Source organism: Rattus rattus, chromosome 2 (assembly GCF_011064425.1).
Source record: "Rattus rattus isolate New Zealand chromosome 2, Rrattus_CSIRO_v1, whole genome shotgun sequence".
NCBI lineage: Eukaryota > Metazoa > Chordata > Mammalia > Rodentia > Muridae > Rattus > Rattus rattus.
The window spans coordinates 132,797,269-132,821,464 of record NC_046155.1 but is presented as its reverse complement, the minus strand read 5'-3'; the positions used below and the strand labels follow the sequence as shown (position 1 = coordinate 132,821,464).

The 24,196-nt window shown below is 45.3% G+C and overlaps 1 protein-coding gene across 1 annotated transcript in view; it reads right to left on the bottom strand.

Annotated features, from left to right (window-relative positions):
* Positions 1-207: 207 nt before the first annotated feature.
* Lrrc28 (leucine rich repeat containing 28) overlaps positions 208-24,196 on the bottom strand; it is a 120,649-nt gene continuing 96,660 nt past the window's right edge. The window contains exons 8-10 of the mRNA XM_032893428.1: positions 20,270-20,445; positions 18,193-18,352; positions 208-1,926 (exon numbers count right to left, since the gene is read on the bottom strand). Coding sequence (XP_032749319.1) covers positions 1,854-1,926; positions 18,193-18,352; positions 20,270-20,445 — 409 coding nt within the window. The 3' untranslated portion in view covers positions 208-1,853. The remainder of the gene's footprint in view (positions 1,927-18,192; positions 18,353-20,269; positions 20,446-24,196) is intronic.

The following is a 24,196-nucleotide window of genomic DNA, read 5'->3' as shown; positions in this document are numbered from 1 at the left end:
AGCAGCTTTTCACGGCAAACGATTAACATGACATCAGGGATACGGGGCAGTGTCCATGAGGAACGGCACCAGAGAAGCCACTGTGTGAGTTCTACTTCTCATCAATTAAGCCCAGGTGCTGTACCCGTACGTTGAGAGTGGCAGCCTAGAGGTCGTGTGCCCAGGCCTGCTGGTGTTCAGTACGCTGCAGTAACAGGAGGAGAGACACCTGGAGTGTAAACACTTTATTAAGAATTTAAACACGTTAGAACAAAAGTATCCCACACCTCTCAGTGAGAATTCCTGAGTATCAGGGTGACATTTCATAGCTCCACTTAAGACATAAGATGGTCGAGGGCGAAATAAAGATGCAGCCCTGTATTTCACTGTCATTCCTTTAAGTCAAGCACATATGTGAAGTGTCAGGTCACATTTTCCTGCTTCCGGCTTATATACATGTAGGGGTTGTGCTGAAACTTCCATTATTCCGAAGGATGAAAGAAGAGGTACGTTTGATCCAGACGCTCAGTTCCTATTATACTGTAGGCCTTTGAAATATTAAGGCTGAACAGAGAAGTTGTGAAAGGGACAGGAAGGAGTAGGGACAGTGGCGACCATGGCATGCATGGCCGCTTTCTGCCTCTGCCATTACTTGGAGAGTCTGCTTTTCGGGCAGCAGGTGGTGTGACTGCAAAGAGATCACAACTTGTCAGTAACTATGTAGGATTTTTGGCACGGTTAGAACCTAGAATTACAGTTAGGCTGGCTAACAAAATGTCACCAACCAAAGTTTTGGAAAATAGTTTTTCCGCCTAGTAACCCTTCTTGATTCTCCTTTCAGTCTTGTCTTACATAAATCATAGCAGTAAACATAGAACTTTCACCCCCAAAAGCAGCACTCACTCCACAGCAAGCTAACGGACTCCTGAAAGTAAAGCAGATTACAGCGGCATCCCTTCAAAGGAGAGCAAATCAGATATCCCCCAGAGAGCTCATCTCTCTGGCAAAGGAAAGCTCATGTGGACCCGTTCATTCCTTGTTTCCCTAGGGAGAAGTCTGAGAAAATGAAGGCAATTTCATTGGTGGTACCAGGTAAATACCACTAAGCCCCACTAAGCAGAGGATTAGAAGCCTCAACGTTTCCAATTTTGCTAAGAAAATCTCAGACATTTCAAAATGTCTTTTTCTGTAGTAGTAGTTTAGAACAAAAGTATATTTAATTACATTTTTGTTTTTAAATCTCTCTCAAAAAATGTCTTCATAGGTTGCAAAACTTAGAAATAAGACAGGAACTTTCCAGAGGGTGTGCTGGAGCCAGCTGTCCCTCTGCAGGAGCCTGACTGTGCCAGCCCCGGCCCCCTGTCCTGCTGTGCTGGCTGCTGAGGCCATAGGGGCTGCAGAGACTCTAGAAGCTGACAAGTTTCCAATGCGGAAGCTACAGAGAATAATCTCAAGGGGAAGTCATCCTCTGGGGAAAGGCAGAGGATCATCACCAAAGGTATGTCATCCAACAGTTAATTTGGTTCTATTATCAGATTAAGAGTTCTTTAGGGAGCTGCAGCTTGCTTTAAATTAGATGGGGGGAAGCTCATCTGGCTAAGTTTATATATGAGACACTCTCACATAAAAAGAAAGACACAGAAGACAAAACGTCCTTAATTTGGGGCAGGATATATTCCAACTTGAGGGAAAGGTGAAGGCCAATCAAGACATTTCCAGAGAGTTCAGCATGCCTCTCCTCCAGACAGGACAGGGCCGGATGGAAGGGTCTGTCCTGCCTCGCTGGACTCCCCTGGCCCGGCGGCCGCACACTGGGCAATGGCAGGCAGCTGCAGTGGCTGAGCTGGCAGTGCTCCTAAGGCTCCGAGTGTTGGTCAACACAGCAGGTTAAAAGTGCGCAGACACTGGGCGGAGCAGCAGTAGGCCACGAAGCCAATGCTTGTCCTCCTGGGGGTGGGGGAGACAGAGGGAGAGAGGAGCGCTGTTACTCAGGAGTGAAGCCTCTGGCTCTTCCGACTGGAGACACTTCTTTGTCAAAACAAGTGACTAGAATGAATAGCAGATTGCATTGTAGAAACAGTAAGATGCCATTTTCAATCGAGCCCAGGCTGCAGGTAAGGCATGTGTGAGCATGTGTGCTCCCTCCATTAGTGGGGTTTGGTGACAACCATCTCTGTCACAACAGCTAAGCGTTTTCATCTTCTACAGGGCAAAGAATATGAAGTACATTATAAAAGTCACAGCTAAGAATAATTTTTCACATCTATATTTCCAGTACCTGGAGGCTGAGGCAGGAGGTTTGCTATGAGTTCCAGAGTCAGACCCTCTCTCAGAACAACAACAACAACAACAACAACAACAAAACATAAAAAGAAAATGAAAAGCACCACCAATTTAGCTATAAAACATACATTCTGCAGAGCTTAAGTACTACCTACCATCTGAAGGACTTTATCCTAACACATTCACAGAGTGCTCACAGAATAATTTCAGAATGCTTACAAATCCCTTACATAATGGAGAAGCCCTTCTCCTACTTGGCACCTTTGCAGGGTGAGTCAAGAGTTCCCTGGGGCTCCTCACGTACTCTGGACAGCATAGGCTCTCAGAGGGTCTCCTTCCCACCCAGAGGACCATCGTCTGGTGTGGGAAGAGTGGTTTCCTGTTTTCACAGGCCTGCCTGTGCTGACTGCCTTATCTCTGCCTTTCTCCTTGGAAGCTGCACGGCTGATCACATGCTCTCAAAATGTCGGATGGAATGGCAGAGGATGGCGAGGCTCTGGGAGAGCAAGGAGTTGGAACACTCAAAAGCTACAACATCATGGTGAATTCAAGGTCTGTGGGGTGAGATGGCCAATTCTGATGGAACAAAATTAAACCCAACCAAACTAAGCAACCGAAACTCAGATATGCTTAGCGTCTTCCAATCTCAGTTCAAGACACGGTGAGAGAATTTCGATGGTGGCCCTTAATGAATCATTTTCTCACGAGCCGAAAGACATGGCTAAAGCCCAAATATAGAGATAGCAAATCATGTACCAGATAAAGGTATCTTGATTTTTCATATGTGTAAGTACGTGTAGTGTGGGTGCCTATTTGAATGTGCATGTGTGTGCATAAATGTGGGGGCCAGATGCTTCCTGTCCTGTATAATGAGGCAGGAGTTCTGCGATCGAACCTAGAGTCACCAGTTCAGCTAGGCTGGCTGCTTGGCTTGCTCTGGGATCACATTTCCAATTCCTGCACTAGAATCACAGACAGGTTGGTATATGTTGGTGCTGGGGACCCCAACTCCAGTTGACGTACCTGTAATCTATCGCTGCTCAGCTCTGGGACAATGACCACATAAAGGTCTTTAGGCAAGGCAGAGGCTCGGGTTGATGAGGACAGAAACGTAAGGCTTTGGGCACAACTAATCTGAGAGTCTTGAGCCTCTAGAGATCCCTTCATGCTGGAACCCAATCCCTTATCTCCTAAGAACACTGATGTTCTCTTACATAAAAAGGTTTCAAAGTCACATGTAGGGTGGCTGCCTGAAAAGGAAGTGCCCAGTCTATCTATTGGGGTAGAACCCATCATCACCAACACTCAAGACTTGTAGCACCACAAAGAAGCATAAAGGACAGTATGAACATTTTTGAATACATAAACTTGTCGGCCTAGAAGATCATTATCTTGAAGAACACAAATGACCAAAATTCAACTCTGCCAAAACGAAGTAGACAGCCCACGGAACCTATGACCACCAAAGAAGCTGTATTTGTAATTTAAAAGATATTCCATTACCAAATGGATTTCCCAGATCCTAACAGTTAAATCCTAACAGTTAAAGACCAGTAAGGCTTTAATATAATTTCTTTACAGAAAAGAACAGTTCCCAACTTATAAGGATCGTATTCGCTTGACTTTCAAGTCCAACAGAAACCAAATGACCAAAACCCAAGCCCAAGAATATTGTAGACTAATATCTGTCATGAGAATAGATTAAAAGTACTCAACAAGTAATATCAAAAAGGATAAAACTGTACACAGAGATCGAGCAAGAGAGCCACTTTGGGCATGTAAAGTGGCTGACTATATGACTCTATCAATGTGTCAACAAGCTGAAGAAGGAGAATCATATGATCTTAACAATACTTATACAAAGCATTTAGGCTGGGAGTAGTGCTTCGAGCTGAGAAGCTAGAACTGAGAGGATATGACAGGACAACCATCATGAAAGGCTAGCTTGGTCTACATAGTGAGCTCTAGGCCAGCCAGGGTTACAGAATAAGACCTGGACCTTGCAAATGGTGCTGGTTCAACTGGAGGTCAACATGTAGAAGAATGCAGATCGATCCATGCCTATCACCCTGTACAAAGCTTAAGTCCAAGTGGATCAAGGACCTCCACATCAAACCAGATACACTCAAACTAATAGAAGAAAAACTAGGGCAGCATCTCGAACACATGGGCACTGGAAAAAATTTCCTGAACAAAACACCAATGGCTTATGCTCTAAGATCAAGAATCGACAAATGGGATCTCATAAAACTGCAAAGCTTCTGTAAGGCAAAGGACACTGTGGCTAGGACAAAACGGCAACCAACAGATTGGGAAAAGATCTTTACCAATCCTATAACAGATAGAGGGCTTATATCCAAAATATACAAAGAACTCAAGAAGTTAGACCGCAGGGAGACAAATAACCCTATTAAAAAATGGGGTTCAGAGATAAACAAACAATTCACCGCTGAGGAATGCCGAATGGCTGAGAAACACCTAAAGAACTGTTCAACATCTTTAGTCATAAGGGAAATGCAAATCAAAACAACCCTGAGATTTCACCTCACACCAGTGAGAATGGCTAAGATCAAAAACTCAGGTGACAGCAGATGCTGGCGAGGATGTGGAGAAAGAGGAACACTCCTCCATTGTTGGTGGGATTGCAGACTGGTACAACCATTCTGGAAATCAGTCTGGAGGTTCCTCAGAAAATTGGACATTGAACTGCCTGAGGATCCAGCTATACCTCTCTTGGGCATATACCCAAAAGATGCCCCAACATATAAAAAAGACACGTGCTCCACTATGTTCATATCAGCCTTATTTATAATAGCCAGAAGCTGGAAAGAACCCAGATGCCCTTCAACAGAGGAATGGATACAGAAAATGTGGTACATCTACACAATGGAATATTACTCAGCTATCAAAAACAATGACTTTATGAAATTCGTAGGCAAATGGTTGGAACTGGAAAATATCATCCTGAGTGAGATAACCCAACCACAGAAAAACACACATGGTATGCACTCATTGATAAGTGGCTATTAGCCCAAAAGCTTGAATTACCCTAGATGCCTAGAACAAATGAAAATCAAGACGGATGATCAAAATGTGAAGGCTTCACTCCTTCTTTAAAAGGGGAACAAGAATACCCTTGGCAGGGAATAGAGAGGCAAAGATTAAAACAGACACAGAAGGAACACCCATTCAGAGCCTGCCTCACATGTGGCCCATACATATACAGCCAACCAATTAGACAAGATGGATGAAGCAAAGAAGTGCAGGCCGACAGGAGCCGGATGTAGATTGCTCCTGAGAGACACAGCCAGAATACAGCAAATACAGAGCGAATGCCAGCAGCAAACCACTGAACTGAGAGCAGGACCCCCGTTGAAGGAATCAGAGAAAAGAACTGGAAGAGCTTGAAGGCTGAGGAGACCCCATATGTACAACAATGCCAAGCAACCAGAGCTTCCAGGGACTAAGCCACTACCTAAAAGACTATACATGGACTGACCCTGGACTCTGACCTCATAGGTAGCAATGAATATCCTAGTAAGAGCACCAGTGGAAGGGGAAGCCCTGGGTCCTGCTAAGACTGAACCCCAGTGAACTAGATTGTTGGGGGGGCGGCAATGGGGGGGAGGATTGGGAGGAACACCCATAAGGAAGGGGAAGGGGAGGGGATGTTTGCCCGGAAACCGGGAAAGGGAATAACATTGAAATGTACATAAAAATACTCAAGTTAATAAAAAAAAAAAAAAAGCTTTGAAAAAAAAAAAGAAAGGACCAGACAGATGACTCAGAGGTTAACAGCACTGTTGCTCTTACAGAAAGACCTGGTTTCAATTCCCAGCACCTACATGGTGGATCCAACAGGCATGTTTGTGAGATATATATATTCCATAATATACAAAGTAAAATAAAGAGGGAGAGGAGAGAGGAAGGAAGGGAGAGAAGGAAGAGAGAGAAGGAAGGGAGGGGAGGGAGGGGAGAGAGGGGAGAGAGGGGAGAGGGGAGGGAGACAGGGAGACAAAGCATCTGACAAAATACACTTTTCACCCTAAATGCTATTACCATTCTCCTTGGCAATGAAAAAGCAAGCGATGTTCCCTTAAAATGACAGGTGAGAAAAGCAAGAATTTACTCTCAAACCACAGCAGAGTGGAAGAAATTCTAACTTCTGCAATAGAACAAGAAAAAATGCAAACCAGAAGGAAGATAGTATTTATTGGCATGTGGCATGCAGAAAATACCACGTAATCTACAAAAAGTACCCCCCCAAACCTAGTAAGCAACAGCAATAAGACAGTTGCAAAAACAAACTGTATTTCTTTATACTAACTATGAACACAGGAAAATTGAAGTAAAAATACCATTTGTGATTACAGAAGGAAACCCAAACCTCTGGGCATAAACAAAGCATTTCAGCATCTGTATGCTGACACTCATCAGTTGCTGATAAAAGAAATAAAGGAAAGCCTTGGTCAGTGGAGACATAGCACACTCATCAGTAAATCCAGTATTGCAGACATCAGTCCTGAGCAAACTGATCTCTGGGCTACATGTAATTCTCATAGAAAGTCTAAAAAGGGGATTTGGAGACACAACCGACCAACCAACCAACCAGACCCAAGAATAAGCTTAAAGAGCAAAAACTAGGAACAAAAACTTAGACCCAAGAATGACTTAAACAACTTCCAAGAGAAGAGTGAACTAAGCTGTCCACTCTGCTTGTGCCAGGCCTATTGCAGCTGCGGCGGGGTCCTGGTGGAGAGGCAGACAATGAAACCGACCAGAATCCTAGAAAAGCTTCCGGAGTGTACTTGTAACAGAGAAGGCTGACCTCGACGGTTGATCGGCAGGATTTAGAATCATCATGGAAACAAACCCCTGGGCGTGGCAGAGATTTTCTAGAGTAAATTAATTGAGGTAGAAAACCCACCTTAAAGGGCAGGTGGCACCGTTACAAGTTCAGTGCTAGCCTGGGCTACAGAATAAGTTTCAGGTTAGCATGAGCTACCTGTAATACCAGTACTCAAGAGGCACAGGAAGGCAGATCTCGGAGTTCAAGGCCAGCCTGGTCTACGAAGTAAGTTCCAGGACAGCCAAGGCTACACAGAAAGATCCTGTCTTGAGAAATCAAGAGACAGAGACAGAAAGAAAAACACAGAGAGAAAGACAGACAGACAGACAGACAGACTTTGCCTCAAAAAACAAAACAAAAACAACTAAATTAAACACACCTGTCTTTTTTTGCTGGGCTCCCCTCCCATGGTCCCAGGAGCTAAATTTAGAGCATGGCACACGTAGGAAGTACATGCTCTGCCACTGATCGTGTTTCCAGCTTTTACTTTCTATTTCGAGACATGGTCTTTTGTCTATATTTTCCAGGCTGGCCTTGAACTCACTCAACAGCCCAGAAAGATGCTGGATTTGCAATCCTCTGCCTCAGCTACTCCCTGGTCCTGAACCACCATGCCTGGCTGGAATTGGTTTTCTTACTGCAGGAAATGATAGAAGTGTTCTGTTGGCTAGCAATGGAAAATTGCTTGTAATTTTTTGTTTTGAAAGGGACTCACACGCTAGGCAAGCACTCTGGTGCTGAGCTATGTTTCTACCTTTCTCAGTTCCTAAAGTCAGAACTCTAGTCATAGTTATTGTTATTAGACATTGGGATCTATACATTTGTATAAGTCACAAGTAAAATGGCTTTAGACACAAAAGATCTGAAGTGTATAATGCATTTTGGAGAACTAGCAGACAAAAGTGGCCTCTCCGTCTTCTGATTTACTTTAGCTTTACTTGTGTGTGTTTGTGTGTGGGTGTGAACATGTGAGGGTAGGTGCTCAGAAGCTGAGGGACGGCATGCCTCTGGAGCACACACATCTGCTGGGGCAGTGCCCCCATTCTTGGCCTTGGTTTTAATGATAATTACAGGAAGCCATCTCCTTCATAGCAAGGATACTAACATTAACACTGGAACCAGTGTGCTCTAACAGTTGAGCTTCTAAGTAAAAGAAGGGAAGTCTGAGGGCCTGCTGGCCGGATGAGTGGCCTGGAGGTGTTCTATCTGTGCTACAAGGAGGCAACACGGCTGCACACTTTTCTGTTTCTGAGAGGCTTCTGTGGCAACTGGCTGTGTCTGTGTATTGTGTGGATGGTCGAGTTGTCACAAGTCTACTGAGTGTGTGCTCACTGTGGCCCTAGAGGCTTGACGGCTTCAGGGGAGAAAGTGAACTAAGCAATAGCTTCAGCTAGGAAAGGCTGCTGACAAGCTCTACGAAGCCCATGAGGCATGGTGCATACTTAGAGTCTGTGTGTTTACAGCTGAGGCAGAAGAAAGAGCATTGAGCAAGTGTTAAAATACAGAACTGTGACGATTCCTTGCGGGACGAGTCACAATGCTACAGGCACAGATGAGAGCCCACAAGCATCGTGAGAAATGTGGGGTTTTCTCTGGTAATGTGTTTGCTGATTAAAAATAAAAAGCATATCTTTGACTCATTACAGAAATTCAAGCCAAAAGAAGCATAATATTTACACGAGCTGATAGAATGAAGTCCCACGCACATAACTTGTGGAAGAGTCACCTAACAGTGCATCGTGTACTGTCACATTTATGCCACAGCAACTTTCTCATGGGAAGATCCTGTGCAGAACCAGAGGCTGCCCCTGACTCCGGGAGCAGGAAGAATTAGATGACATAGTTCCAGTAGATTCCCATACAGAGCGCAGCACACAGTAGGTGGTCTACCAGTACTTTTTGAATAAGGCAAAAGAAACAGAACGCCTGCAAGGCAGTGACACAGGCCTGTGTTCCCAGCTATCCAGGAGGTGAAGGCAGGGGAACAGCAAGTCCAAGGCCAGTTTGGGCAACTTATGAGACCTGGCCTCAAAACAGGAAATGAAAGGAGGGCAGGGGTAGAGCTCAGTGGCCCAGTACTTGCCTAGCACATGGGAAGTTCTAGGTTCCATCATGATACTAGGGGAAAATAAAAATCAAACAAACATATATATTTAGGAGAGTATTTTTCTTAAGGGACATAGCCTAAGTTACCTTGAGGGTGTCAATAAATAGGCTTTTCTCTTAGAGGAAAAAAATCCTGAACATCCATGCAAACAATGTATTTCTGATATGACTTGGTTTTCTAGAAGGAAGTAATATGAATAAAAGAAAGGGTAAGGAAATGTGAAACATCTGACAGGAGACCACACCAGGAAAGAACTATCTGGAAGAGATCATTAAAACGTAAACCACTGTCAAGAGGGAGGAGGGAGGAAGAAGTGTGGCAGTGTTCTGAAAATCTTCTAACCAACAGGCCCTGGTCCCGAGGTGCAATGACCTCATACCCACAGCGCTCAAGTAGTCACTCTGCAGCAAAGACTAAGGCTCCCTGCAAGGACCAGAGTGTCACTCCAAGACTGACAGCGGCCTGAACAGTCATTGCACTAATTCTTCCCACAGGACCCCCTGGTGTGCACAAGTCAATATATGCAAGCATGGGCCTTCTGAGATGCACAAAATATTTCTTACAAGAAATCAGTGGCCTACTAATGTTTTAGCAATTAAGGTTCAATTCCTAAATTGATTATCATTTTTTAAATAAAATTCTATCTTCTTTGTTAAGCCATGACAAAGCTTTCTATAGATATAGTTGTTTATGTATTATACATGCCCATAAACACAAATGTTCATGCTCAGATTAACAGAACTCAGTTGACAGCACATATACTTTTATGTAACACATCTTAGAACACTCTGATTAATTAGGAATTTTTTGCTACGGCCAGAAAAATGGCTCAGCAGATAAAGGCACCTGCTATGGCAGACTCCAAACCTGAATTTGACTCCTGGAGCCCATGTAAAGATGGCAGAACCAACTTCACAAAATTGTGCTTGGTCGTTCACATCCATGTCTAGCACATGTGAACCCATGTATCGACATATGCATGTACAGTTTGGGTTTTTTTTGTTTGTTTGTTTTAGAACTGTAAAAACAACCCCCTGTGTGCATACAGGGTTGAAATGTAAAAATGCAAGTGTGCTAACCACGTTCTGGCTGTCGCTTGTCCTCAGAAGTTAATTGCTGGTAGTGTGGTTGCCAGTATGTCGCCATGTTTGGCAGAACCTTTAAGAAATGGGGCTGTCATGAGGTGAGGGCCCTGGAAGCGTCAATGTCATAAATGGATGACACTTGTGGTGGGATGAGTATGAATGGCCCCATTGGCTCATATACTTGAACGCCTGGTCTTAGGGAGTGACTACTTGATAGGAATTAGGAGGTGTGGCCTTGTTGGAAGGTGTCACGGAAATGGACTTTGGGATTTCAAATGCTCAAGCCAGGCCCACTGTCTCTTCCTACTGCCTGCAGAAGCTGATACAGAACTCTCAGCTGCCTGTCCAGTACCATGTCTGCCTGGTGCTTCCACACGTCTGCCATGACGATAAAGAACTAAAACTGGAAATGTACTCATGCCCAAATTAAATGCTTTCCATTACAGGAAACTGCTATGGTCACGGTCTCTTCAGAGCAATGGAACACTAAGACAACACCTATCATGGGAATGAGTCTGATCTGCTGGCTTTGGAATACGAAGGAAGGGGCGAGCGGGGCTTCTGCCACACCTTCCCCTTCTCTGGTCTCGTCACATGTCCTTGTGTCCCTGAGGTGTCACCACAGCTGACCAGATGCTGGCTCCATGCTCTTGAGTCTCTGGAACTATGAGCAGAATAAACCTTTCTTTATAGAACACGCTGCCTCCGGTATTTTTTGAAGGAACACAGAGCTGTTAGGTACCTCAGTCTTCATAATTCCCAATTCCTCCCTCCTTCCAAGTCTATCACAAAAATGGCTGCACTGACATCTTGCCAGCTTTTCAGTGAGTGTGCTGAAATCATATATGCATGTGAATGCACACAGATAGACACATGTGTATTTCTTTTCTTTTCTTTTTTCCAAGATAGGGTTTCTCTCTGTTACAGCCCTGGTGATTCTGGAATTCACTCTGTAGTTCAGGCTGCCCTTGAACTCAGAGATCTGCCTCTGTCTCCCAAGTGCTGGGACTAAAGACATGTGCCATCGTGCCTGGCTCTGGCTATACATATATATTTCAAAAACATCTTGCTCAAACTATTATGAGCAACTATATTAGTTTTGAATTTTCGAATGCCATTCCAACAGTATTCTCAGTGTACAGCATAGTGACTGAAATGCAGGGATGGAGCCTGACTGCTAGGGTTCAAATTCCAGCTCCATCATGAGACTCTGCCCTAGTAAGACGCAGACTACAGATATGCTGGACCACGTGCTGAGGCATATGATTCAGCTTAGCAGTAGCTGGACAAGGAGGCACCTGAGACTGTCACACAGTGTGAAGAAATGGACTGCAGGCGACCATTCATCTCCAAAGCTGGAGCTCCTGACTCTGGGTCTTTGCACTGCACCCCCAGGGCCCAGCTGCACAAAAGCAGAGCTGTTAGCCACACAAACTCAAATGTACTTTGTACTGTCCGCTATGTCAAACTTAACACAGTATTTATGGAAGAACCACACAGGCAGTTGTTTCAAGTATCCTGGTGATTTAAGTGAGAACTTTTAAAGCTGGTGACAGCTGCTTTTATGGCAAATTGGTTAGGCTATGGGCCCCATTGTTCGGGCAAATCCATCTCAATGTTGCTGTTTTAAAGATGTGATTAATATTTAAATTAATAGACTCTGAGTTAAGATCACTCCCTCCCATACAATAGGTAAGCCTCTTCCAACTAATCTTAAGAGCAAAGCTGTAGAAGACACTCTCCCCAAGACACAGACCCTGTCTGACCTTGGGCTGCTACTCTGAAGCACCGAGTCCCACCGTGCAGGTCTGGGTAGTGGCCCTCACAATTGTCCTTGAAATCAGTCAACCTTTCTCTCTCAATCTGGGAGGAAAAATGAAAATCTCTTGAGAACCTGCTCCAGTAAAGGGATGGCTTGCTATAATACACACGCCCAGGAATGTGGAAATGGCACCCACACTGACTAACAGAGGCTAGAAGGCTTTGAAGTACATGAGAGAAAAAGCCTATTCTGCTTGAAACTGCTACTGACAGAAACAAGGAGGATGTGGTGAGGAAAGATGGGGGCTACAGAGGGCATTTTTACTATCTTAGGGATGCAGAGGTGCCTTGAACACAATGCTGGCAGACACGAGTGTTGAGTGAACTAACTCCCCATGACATAACAACATGGCCCTGGAAACCATGGACTGCTCTCTGCCTTGACTGAGTCACATTCTCTGGGACAGAAAGCAGAACTTAGAGGTAAGAATATGACTTCTCTGTGGTTTCTAAGCCAGGTGCCAGGGCACCACTTGACTTGCTGTCTCTCACAGTAAGATGTAAGGGAGAGAAAGAAAGCAGGGGAATTCTGTTAACCAAAAATGAAGCAAACCTTGAAGATTTAGAAAACTCGAGGTTTCTTGAATCAGATGTTGAGTATGGATGGTGTGGAGGGGAAACCTTCCTTAAGGAGATCAAATTGAAAGAGAAGTCAAATATAGACACTGGAGAAAAGAGAGCATCTTCAATAAACGGTCCTGGTTAAACTGTGTGGCTGTGTGCAGAAACGCTGCTCTCTTGGTTTGGACAGGTCAAAAAAGAGGAAGATGGAGGGGAACTGTAAGACATTTGGGTCTCATGGGTCAGAATGGGCTTGTGAGCTATCTGGCTGCAAGCATGTTGTGCCTGAAGAAAAAAAAAAAATCATCCTGTTTCAATTCTTTGGCTTACCAAGCCCGAGGGGTGGGGCCGTCCTGCTAGGGGGACCAAGAAGACAGAGCATGGAAGCCTTTGGGGCTTCAGCTTGTTAGAACCTGGGATCCTTCTTTTCATCAAACGCTCTCTCATCTCAAATGATGCTGTGTAGTCTCTCCCTGCCCCTCATCACACAGTAGGAATGGAGACACTGCCTGCTGTCCTGTTTGCAGATGGAGTTCTGCCTAGAAAGAGTAATAAACTAAGTTTTGCTCATATCTAATTTAAACATTTTTTAAGACAAGAATGTGTACATTTAAGAGTTGATGCCAAAGGCGTTTAATGTTTAAATGTTTCTTAGCCATTTGTTCCTCGTCTTGGGAAGTATTTAGTTGTTTCATAAATTGGGTTGTTTTTTATTTTCTAATGTTCAGGGTTTTTTTTTTTTTAAGTTTTTTTCTATTTTAGATATTAATCCCATTGGATACATACTTGATAAAGCTCTTCTCCCATTCTGTAGCCTGCCACCACCTGAATGATGGTGTCCTTTGTAACCAGACGTGAAATCCCCTCTACTGTCATTCTTAGTGCCTGCTCACAAAGTCTTCTCCTGTGCCGGTGAGCTCAAGGCTATTTACTTCTCACTGTCTTCTATCAGATGCAGGGTGTGCAGCCTTATGTTAAGGTCCTTGATCCCTTTAGAGTTGAGCTTTGTGCAGGGTGATAAATATGGATCTATTTACATTCTACTACATGTAGCCATGCAGTTTGACCAGGACCATTTGTTAAAGATGCTGTCTTTTCTCCAGTGCCTATTTTTGAGTTCTCTTTCAAAAATCATGTGTCTTTAGGTGTATGGGTTGTGTCTGGGTGGACATGTTGGCTCATGTCTGTGATCCTAGGACTATGGAGACCAGCTGGGCTTATAGGAAACAAAAACTTTTATACACATTGGAACGGAGTGAGTTATTTTGTGAGAAAGGCATGAAATGCATGTTTGGGGGTAACACTCTGGAACTACACATGATCTTCCAGTTCCTTTTCTGACAATGATCCTAAACCCTCTGGAACTGTCTGCATGCTGATAACCTGGCTGGCCCCTCAGTGTACAATTACACAGTTCCTCCTTTCAGCCCCACCCCATCACCAGTCATGTGGGAGAGCCTAAGTGCTGAGCTGAGCTGGTTCCCAGTGGCCAATGACTTCATCACTTCCGTCTATGAAGTACATTAGAAATGGAAAGAACTGGGTTTGGAGAGCTTCCAGAGAGTGGACGATGTGGTACTAGAGGGCCGAGGACCTCAGAGGGCATGGTGGTTAGGTGCACTTCCCACATGCCCTGCCCTCTGCAATTCTTCCCCCTGGCTGCTCATCGGGAGTCTCCATTACAGCAGAGAAACATAAGTGAAGTGCTTCTCACAGCTGTGAGCCATCCTAGAAGATGAACTGAACCCATGGAGGAGGTGACGTGCTGTCAAACTGTCTCTAAATAGGTTTATATCCATAGGTCACTGTTGCTCTTAGCCTTGGTCAGAGAAGCTCCTCTTTCCAGTGGGAAATGGTTAGCAGAGCCTTAGAGTTGGTCAAGGCATTGAGAGTAAGACGCTGAGTGTCAAGCCCTATATGGGGCACTGTGGAAAGACTGAAGCACCAGAGGACACGAAAGACCGCTATGAAACACTAAGTGGTCACACCCATGAACTCACAGCAGTGGTGGTTAAATCTGTACAGGACGGAGCCCATCAACATTCCATCACCAATAGAAAGGAGCTTATGGAACCTCACACCTCCCCGAGGAATGATGTCACTTACTGGAGAGGAGGAGTGTCATAGTTCAAGTTGATGGAGGCACCATCCTTTATGTTGCCCCTCAAGGAAATAATCTCCCACCCATGTCTGTACAAGGAATTCTAATTAAATACTGTCTTTTGTCTGTCTGTCTGTCTGTCTGACTGTCTGCCTGCCTGCCTGTCTGTCTGTCTGTCTCTCTCTCTCTCTCACACACACACACACACAACACACACACACACACACACACACACACACACACAGGACATTAGCATAGGAAGATCTGGGGAGATAAAGGGGTTAGAAGTAGAGGGAAGGGTTAAGATGACGAAGGAAGAGTATATTATCAAAGTACAATGCACACACATAATGCAATTGTAGAAGAGTAAGTTTAAAATGTTTATTTTTTTAAAAAAGTAAAGTTTCCAGGGTGTTTTTTTGCTGGTCTTTCTTATCTCAAGTGTCCTAGAAATCATTATGGGTAGATTTTATCTCTCCCAAATTCCTTATAAGTGGCCCCAGCCCCTAGTACTTCACAATGTGTCTTAAGACCCTCCTCATTGCAGAGGACCAAAGGGAATAACACGTGTACACAGAGGCCAAGAAGAATGCTGAGATAGACATGCCCTGTTGGATCCCCATACCTGGTCTATAGCAATCATGTCACATGGCGAAACCCTAAAGACAAGGTTCAGGAGCTCTCAGATAGGTGAATGCAGGGGAATTCTGGGAGGCTGACACACCAAGGGAGGGTATGCCACACCTCTCCCCCAGGACTGTTCTGAGCATCCCTGCCTGTGTACTCTTGTGGTGTTCTTTACAATAAGGTGGCTTACATATTCCCTGGGTTCTGTGAGCTGTTCAAATAAATGAACTGAACCCAAAGAATGGATTGGGGGAGCCCTGACTGTACCCACTAGTTAGAGGCATGGGTCAAGCTAGCTGAGGCTTCTGAGTGTTTTCCACAGGGGAAGGACAACCTTGGGGTCTGAGCCTCAGGCTGTGGGGTCTGCTACTATGTCCAGGTAGACAGTGTCATACGTGTGGACAGCATGAACACTATGTCCATGTCCAGGTAGACAGTGTCATATGTGTGGACAGCATGAACACTATGTCCATGTCCAGGTAGACAGTGTCATACGTGTAGACAGCATGAACACTATGTCCATGTCCAGGTAGACAGTGTCATACATGTGGACAGCCGTTGAACACTATGTCCATGTCCAGGTAGACAGTGTCATACGTGTGGACAGCATGAACACTATGTCCATGTCCAGGTAGACAGTGTCATACATGTGGACAGCCGTTGAACACTATGTCCATGTCCAGGTAGACAGTGTCATACGTGTGGACAGCCGTTGAACACTATGTCCATGTCCAGGTAGACAGTGTCATACATGTGGACAGCCGTTGAACACTATGTCCATGTCCAAGTAGACAGTGTCATACATGTGGACAGCATGAACACTATGTCCATGTCCAGGTAGACAGTGTCATATGTGTGGACAGCCGTTGAACACTATGTCCATGTCCAGGTAGACAGTGTCATACGTGTGGACAGCCGTTGAACATTATGTCCATGTCCAGGTAGACAGTGTCATATATGTGGACAGCCGTTGAACACTATGTCCATGTCCAGGTAGACAGTGTCATATGTGTGGACAGCATGAACACTATGTCCATGTCCAGGTAGACAGTGTCATATGTGTGGACAGCCATTGAACACTATGCAGTAAAACAAACAGCACAGGTTTGAACTGGGGGCTTGTTTGTTTTTCCCAAGAACAAGCATCAAAATGAAGAGGTTCACAGAAGACATTAAAAAATACAAAATTGTTGAAATTGGAACCCACAGTGTATCAAACAGGATTACTCGGGGCAAGGGAAAGCAGCAGAGCTTGGGAGAGGGGCAGGCAGAGACCAGGAAAGGTGGCTCCATTTGCTGAATGGCGACCATGTGCCAGGCGTTTGCCTTCCTCATCTGTCACCCACAGCTCTGGTCCACAAGCAGACTGTTCTGTCCCCATTTTCAGGCTCAGGGAAGTTTGGCAGGCTGCCCAGGCAGTCAGTGCAAAGCCTTTGCCTTCTATCTCTTATCCACTTAGATTAAGAAACGGAAACAGGGCTGGGTGGATGCCTTGCCCACAAGGTCATGGGCTCTGTTCCCAGCCCTGGGAGAAAGGAAAGAAGGGAAAGAGAAAGAGGAAAAGAGGAGGAAAGGGCAGTAGAGGAGCAGGGGACAGGTTCCAGGAAGTGATCCCAAGGCTGCTGTGGGCACGCCATTACCACCGTCCCTCAGGAGGCTGAGACACAAAGTCCGTGTTTGCGGCCAACCTGGGCTGTTACATAACAAGATTCCATCTCATACAAAAATGACTGCAATGGAACTCACACTGGCACTGACAGGGAGTGAGAAGCTCCCACATTTGGAAAGTTCCCCAACTGAACTCCACTGTCAAGTGAGAGCATACTTCCTTAAATTTCTTAGCTTTAAGGTACCCAAACTTAAGCTGGACGTGGTGATGCGTGTCTGCGATCCCAGAGTTTTGGGAGCAGAGGTAGGAGGGAGAGGCCATCCTCTACTCACAGCTAATTTCAGACTCTGTCTCAAAGGGAGGAGGGGGGGGGAACCAAACATGAAAGCCCGTAAGTCAAGGCCAAGCACACGGGGGACTTTTCCAATGCTCCGCTCTTCACTGTCTGGCCTTCTTGCTGTCAGTAACAGTTTTGGCTCTGGATTTTACTTAGTGAACATTCTCCATGAATGCAAAGCCCTCTGCTAAGAAATACAGAGTGGTATGGGAATGCTGTTGGAAGAGATAGACTCAGAGCACGACCCAGCGCTCATGCGCAGTGTGGCCACACACTTCCAGTTGTGCCAGGTGAACACAGGCTGGGCTCTCTTTACACAAAGGCTCCCTCCCTTACATGCAGGGTGAATTAGAAGGAATGAGCTGATGCGAACAACACACACAGCTGTGCGTCTGTGCTCTGCACCCGCTCCCCCGACATGCCTGCCCCAAAGCCCAAACTAGGGATGGCAGCCAGGCTCTCTTGCAGTAGTGAAAATGAACAGGTTTCATTCAGCCCATGGGGTTCTCAACCTTCCTAATGCTGCAACTCTTTAATCCAGTTCCTCCTGTTGTAGTGACACCCCCTCCCCCCACAAAAAGTTTCGTTGCTACTTCAAAACTGTAATTTTGCTATTGTTAGGAATCAGCCTATAAATTGTGTTTTCTGATGGTCTTAGATGACCCCTTTGGAAGAGGGTGATTTGAAACCCCACAGGGTTCCAACCCACAGGTTGAGAACCACTGATTTAGCTTCCTTAAGCTGCAGACTCAGCATCCCCGCCATGCACCCCCTCATTCCCATGCTGCACCCTGGCCCTAGTGAAGCCCTAGTGCCCACTTAGGCTTCATTACCTCTGGTGCAGGCCTGCCATCGGCGTCTCTCTCAAGGGGAAGAGCTTAGGGTAGACAAAGGTAAACATGGGCTCACTACACCGGTGACAGTGCCCCAGGGGGCAGTGCAGCAGCTCCAGGAGACTTTTGGGTAATGAGATTGGAGACAAAAAGTTCAGATCTGAAACAGAAGAGAAAAAATCAGGCACATGAGTGAAAAATCCTATTTCCTTAAACTAGACGTTTGAAATTTCTCTTTGTTACCAAGGAAGTTCAAATAGTTAAAAGTACATCATGTTGAAAATTCTGTTATCTGATAGACGTTCAATAAAAATCTAACATTATTAGGAAATGAAAGGTGTTTTTATATTTTTGATACTAAAGGAAAATGAAAATCCACTCTTTTATGAGCAGCTAGAAGCTGTCCTGAGGCAGAGGCAAGGAAAGAATTAGATCAAATAGTCTTTAGGAACAAGGATCAAAACGGCAGAGCAGGCTTTCCTGAGTCAGAGAACTAAGGGAGGGTGAGGTCTGGAGACCCACAGCAGCCGCCTTAAGCTCTCCCAGAGCCATCAGCCATTCTGTGGATTAAACACTGACGGGAGCCTGAGAATGAAAAGGCTGATACTCAAAGTATCACAGGCTAGAAGTCGAGGAAGGGGAGAAAATAAGGAAACTTGTTCAGTCTTCCAGCCCAGTCTGAGCCGCGCAGAGGACACGCCCAGAGGGAGCCACTGCAGTTACCCAGGCAATCTTGTGACAAGTTTTTATCCTTACGTTAGCCATGCAGTGAAGGGAGGAATGTTCAAACTGAGGTGACATCTCAAGTTTACAAGCTAATCCTGGCAAGGACACAGAAACTGTCTTTTAGAACTTTCCAGATAATCAATATCCAAAATATAATGTCTATATGAGTAAATAACTAAATTTTTCTGTTCTGTATAAACAAAAAGGATAAACAAAAACCAGCTTACAGGCCAGCAATATGGCTTAGTAGATAAGGGTGATTGCCGCCAAACCTGGAGATCAGAGTTTGATCTTGGAACACACATGGTGGGAGAACTAACTCCCCCTCCATTTTTAAAAAAGAATTAAAGGAGGGCATTTAAAAAAAAAAAAGCTTAATTTTGGACTAACTAGATATTCCTGGAAAGTTAAGTTGGTTTTGTTTTAGTTGAACTCCATGGTCCCTCTCCAAATGCAGAGTCAAAGCATTTAGCAGCTTTAAAAACATGTGTGTGGTTCAGTAGCTAAGAGCACTTGGTAAGCTGGAGATCCAGCACACGTGTCAAGTGGTTGGGGAATGTGATGTCTTCTTCTGTGAGTACCCTACCCCACACATACACACACAGAGACACATAAGCACACATGTTTGCAGTACTGGTCAGTTGGTTGCGTTTTCACTCTTGCTTCCTTTTCTCCGGCCCTTTCTTTTGGCACTGGGATAGGTCTTGGGGCTGGGTACATGCTCTGCTTCTGAGCTCAGCCCCAGCCCTAGCCAGTGCTTCCTTCCGTGCTTCCTTTGATATGTGCCGAACAATGCCTGTACAATCTAGACCCTTTCCAAACAAGCATCGGCTTGCTTGCGAAAGCTGACAAAGGTTTTTGGGATTTCTTCTTACAGTTGCTGGATCCCAGGAGACAGAGAGGTCAAGCCCAGCTCTCTTCTGGAGGAGATTTTTGGCTCTTTCCCCACTGTCAGCCTTTCACGTCAACCACACACACTTTCACAGGAGATTTTCTACCTTATAGTTTCTCTGGGAACTGCTGTCCTTTGCAATGAAAACCACATTTTAATAAATGCTTCTGTGTGTCTGCAGGGGATGCCAAAGGAACCAATGTTGAAAATATTAAAACTTAAAGAAAAGCCCCAGCCCTGCACAGTGGTGTATGACCACAGGACAAGCTTCACGGGGGCTGAAACAGGAAGACCACATACTCAATACCAGGAAACTTTAAACTTCGTTAAGATGGCAAATTTAGTGTGAAATGTGCATGCTGGCATGAGTTAAAAAAAGACGAAAAACAACACAGACAGGAGAAAGGCCAAGTATTTGTCTCCTGACAGACAGCAGAGCAGACCCGCCCACGCACTCACCTTTCCAAAGCCCATGGTAGGTGCGGTGGAGACTGCGCATGGTCAGCTCTTGCAGCGGTAGGACGTGATCCTTCTCTGTGCCTATTGCCTTCACCTCTGCTGGGAGGAACACGGTCAGCTCCCCAGATGAGAAGGTCAGCAGTCTCACCTCTGACAACTGGATGGGGATGCCACAGCTGCATAAGACACAGCACAGGGCATCAGCCACGAGGGAAGGCTTCGGGCCAGGTTACCAGGCATTCGCAAGGCATATACAACAGTTCACGGTGGCTGAGCTGCCAGCCTCCTTTCGAACTGAGTTGATGACCCAGGCTCTTTCCTCAATCCTAGCCAGAGACACAGAAGCAGCTGGAGTACATGTGCATCGCTGACAGCATGGCTACCTCTATAGCAGTCCTCCCCCGGAAGATCTGTGAAGCTTGCTGCAAACTCGGCTTTCCCCCATTGTAGTACCAAGTTTGTGTTGCTGGAAGCTTCCAAATTAATTTTCTTTTCTTAAGACAGAGTCTCGCTGTCCAAAGAATTTACTACGTAGATGAGGCTGGCTTTGAACTCACAGGGATCCTCCTAATTCTGCCTCCAAGTGCTGGGGTTATAGAGTACAATACCATGCTGGCCTTACCTTTCAGGAGTGAAGAAAGTACTGGTGCGGCGTCTGACTAGGGAAAGCGTTTGCCTATAAGTGAGCCTCGCCACCCAAGTCCCCAGATTCCACATAAAGCCAGACACAGAAACAAAAACATCTGTAGCCCAAGGGTGGCCCTACCAAAAGATGGGAGATGGGAACAGAAGAGTTGCCGGAAGACTGCAGGCCAGCCAGCATGACTATGAGTCGGTGAACACGACTGATTTATCTCAAACAAGGTGGTGTGAAGTTGTCCTCAGACCTTCACTCACATGTCATGCTATGTACCACACCATCCCCCACAGCAGGGACAGGTGGTGGGTGGGGTCTGGTACTCTGTTGAGATATAATGTTCTACTTTAAATTTTTAACATTTTTTTTGTGTGTAGAGAAATCTAAGCCCACAGACATACATTTAAAGTGCCAGACCGTAACTTAGTGGGTCTTTCCATGTACATGTGGGGAAATAGATGGGCCGGGACTGTCAGCTTGAGGTGGATGGTTTTAACTCATGGCTCACTCTCCCACAACCTGGGCCCTTCTTCTAGCGCCTGAGTAGGCCAAGCCATGCTCTATTTCCTGTTCTTTCTGCTGCTCTAACCATACCCCCAACTGAGGTCATCAGGTACCTGAAAGCCTACATTCCTTTCTTCTCCAGTGGCTAAAGGCTTTAACTAAGGCAGTTCTCTGAGCACTACACCTACCTAGTGAGTTTTGGCCATCAACTTGACACAGCCTAGAGTCATCTGAGGGAAGAGTCAAAGAACAGGGCAGTCAGACTAGCCTATGGCCAGGTCTGCAAGAGATTGTCTCAATTGAGTGTGGTGGGAGGGACTGGCATACTGTAGGAAGCTCACTTCCTAAGCAGGCGGTCCTGGGCTGTGGGGAAGACTAGCTAAGCAGGACAGTGAGCACACCAGTGTCCTCCATGATTTCTGCTTCAGTCCCTGCTCTGATCATGATCAGGGGGGTGTGAGACAAAAAAAATCCTTTTCTTCCCAAATTGCTTTTGGTCAGAGTGTTTTCATCACAGCAACAGAAAAGCAAACCAAAACTACTAATATATTTTTTTATTTTGCCCAGAAAAAGACAAGGACACAGGGTACCAGGCTGGAAGGCCCTTGATTCCTTTGCCCATTATAAGTTTATTCCTGTGTTCCTTCCTTCGTCTCACTGGGAAACAATTTCGTAAGAGTTCCACTGTAATCCTCGGCGCTGAGAGGGAGGCAGAGGGGACATGAATGAGTCTTTCCACAGAACTTTGAGGGGGAATGTTTCAGAGGGGCTCACTGTGACATGAGAGCTCTCCGGTTTGGACTAAAATGCCACACTGAATAAAGAGCAGGTGCCATAAGCAGTGGCCAGAGCCTGAAGACAAAGGCTGTGTGTGCACTCCAGGGGCTGGAAAGGGGAATCGGGTTGTGGGAGGCTGAGTCAGGGAGGTTAGCTGAAGTCAGGGAGTTAATTCTACTAGATGTCGCTTTCCAAACTGTATGATGACATGGACAGAGAAGAGACTTGATTACACAGTGGGGAAGAAGACTGCAGACACAGAGGGGGGGACTGAGGGGGTTAGGAGGGTCTGGACAAGGTGGAGGAGGTGCGGAATGCGGCGTGGGTAGAAGCCAGTGGCCTTCTCTGCAGGTTGTGAAACACAGAGTTCACACTTCCTAACTACTAATAATCTGGGAGGGGTCTGATCTGTTTTAAAGAGCGTCATTACACTTCACAGCAGGGAAACGTGAGAGGGACTCATTTCACTCAGTGATTTCTTTTTCAAAAGAGCTACTTTAGTTCATCTGGTCACATGACCTTTAGTATTTTAGCCAGGAGTCTTACTTCCAAACAATTTATTATTGTAAATTTAAATGGTAGAAATAACATAACTTATTTCCATGGGTTAAGCAGTATAAAAAAATGGAAAAAAGTGAACGATTGTTTTCTAGGCTTCCCACCTTCAAACCCAACCGCCAGTCTCTTAGTCCCAAAGCTATTTTGCTGTTTTTAGTTTACTTTCTATACTCATGAGAAAGAGGGGGGGGGGCGCGCGACATAGACCCTTTCTTTTAGTTTGCCCCCTTAATCAAACGAGATCACACAGCACTAATGTTCTGTTCACATAATCATGTGGCCATCAAGACACAACTAGAGAAGTCTTTTACACAGGACTGGAATTTACTTTGTTCATCTCAGTCTTTTCGGTTTTCCCTATCACATGGCGTTACTATAAAAGCAACATATTCTTCTGTACAGAAATTTCATGACTGGAGACAATATTCCCCAAGAGAACTGCCAGCCACAGAAACAAGGCTGCAAGTACAGAGGCTGTGAACTGGACTGTCCAAAGACTATGGGTGCAGTTGCTGTACAGTCACAACTGCGCTATCAATCACTTCAGTCCAGAGGGTCTGACTGATGGAAATCCACAGCATGCTTTCCAGTTTATCACCTTTGGGGCTGTTCACTGGTCGTTCACACGTCATCTTCTGTGGCCTACCACTCAACCCTTCTGCTTACTGCTCAATTGAATCAAAAATCATTTCTTAGACCCTTTCATATTGGCAAGTGCTTTTCACACCTGAGGTGAGCATCTTCTCCTTTTAGAGTTGGTCCCTTTCCCCACTCAGCAGTCTCCCCACAAGCACCCAGCCTTCCATTCGCAAGACTCTTCTGACTCTGCTTCTTCTAGTTACTATTAGTTTACATGTGGATGTTTCTCTTTTTTGTCCATGTTATAACACAGAACAAACTATTGTGTTATCAAATACAGTAACTGCCCATCTCTGAATCAGGGTGCCATCTTCACTGTGTTTACTTCCCAAGCAAATGCTTTTGAATTTATTGCTGATTTTCCTATCCGTGTTAGTGCTACATGGCTCAGTCCCAGGGCTCGGATGACCCTGCCTTACAGAAGATTCTGTCTGCTGCTTACTATTTACCTTGAACTTTACACTAGTTTTATCTGGACATCATCCAAACGTTCCTGGAATTCAGTTCTTTTAACATGAAGAATAATATTGATTCTTGGTTTTCAAAGATCTACTTTATTGGATAAAGGCACCCCTCCCCCACTGCCACCCAGTTTGCTGACAGGTGTTCCTGCTTGTCTTTTGACAGAATATCTTTGTTTTCCTTTTCCTTCACAGTAAGTAGGAATACAAGGTAGCGACCATCCTAGAAACTGAAACCTCACCTCACCTCATCCCAAGATGTACAGTGAGACAGCTGTTAGTGACCACACCCTGCCAGAAGGGTCCAACAAGGAGTCAGGAAAATAAAAAATAAAAATAACAACCAGTTAA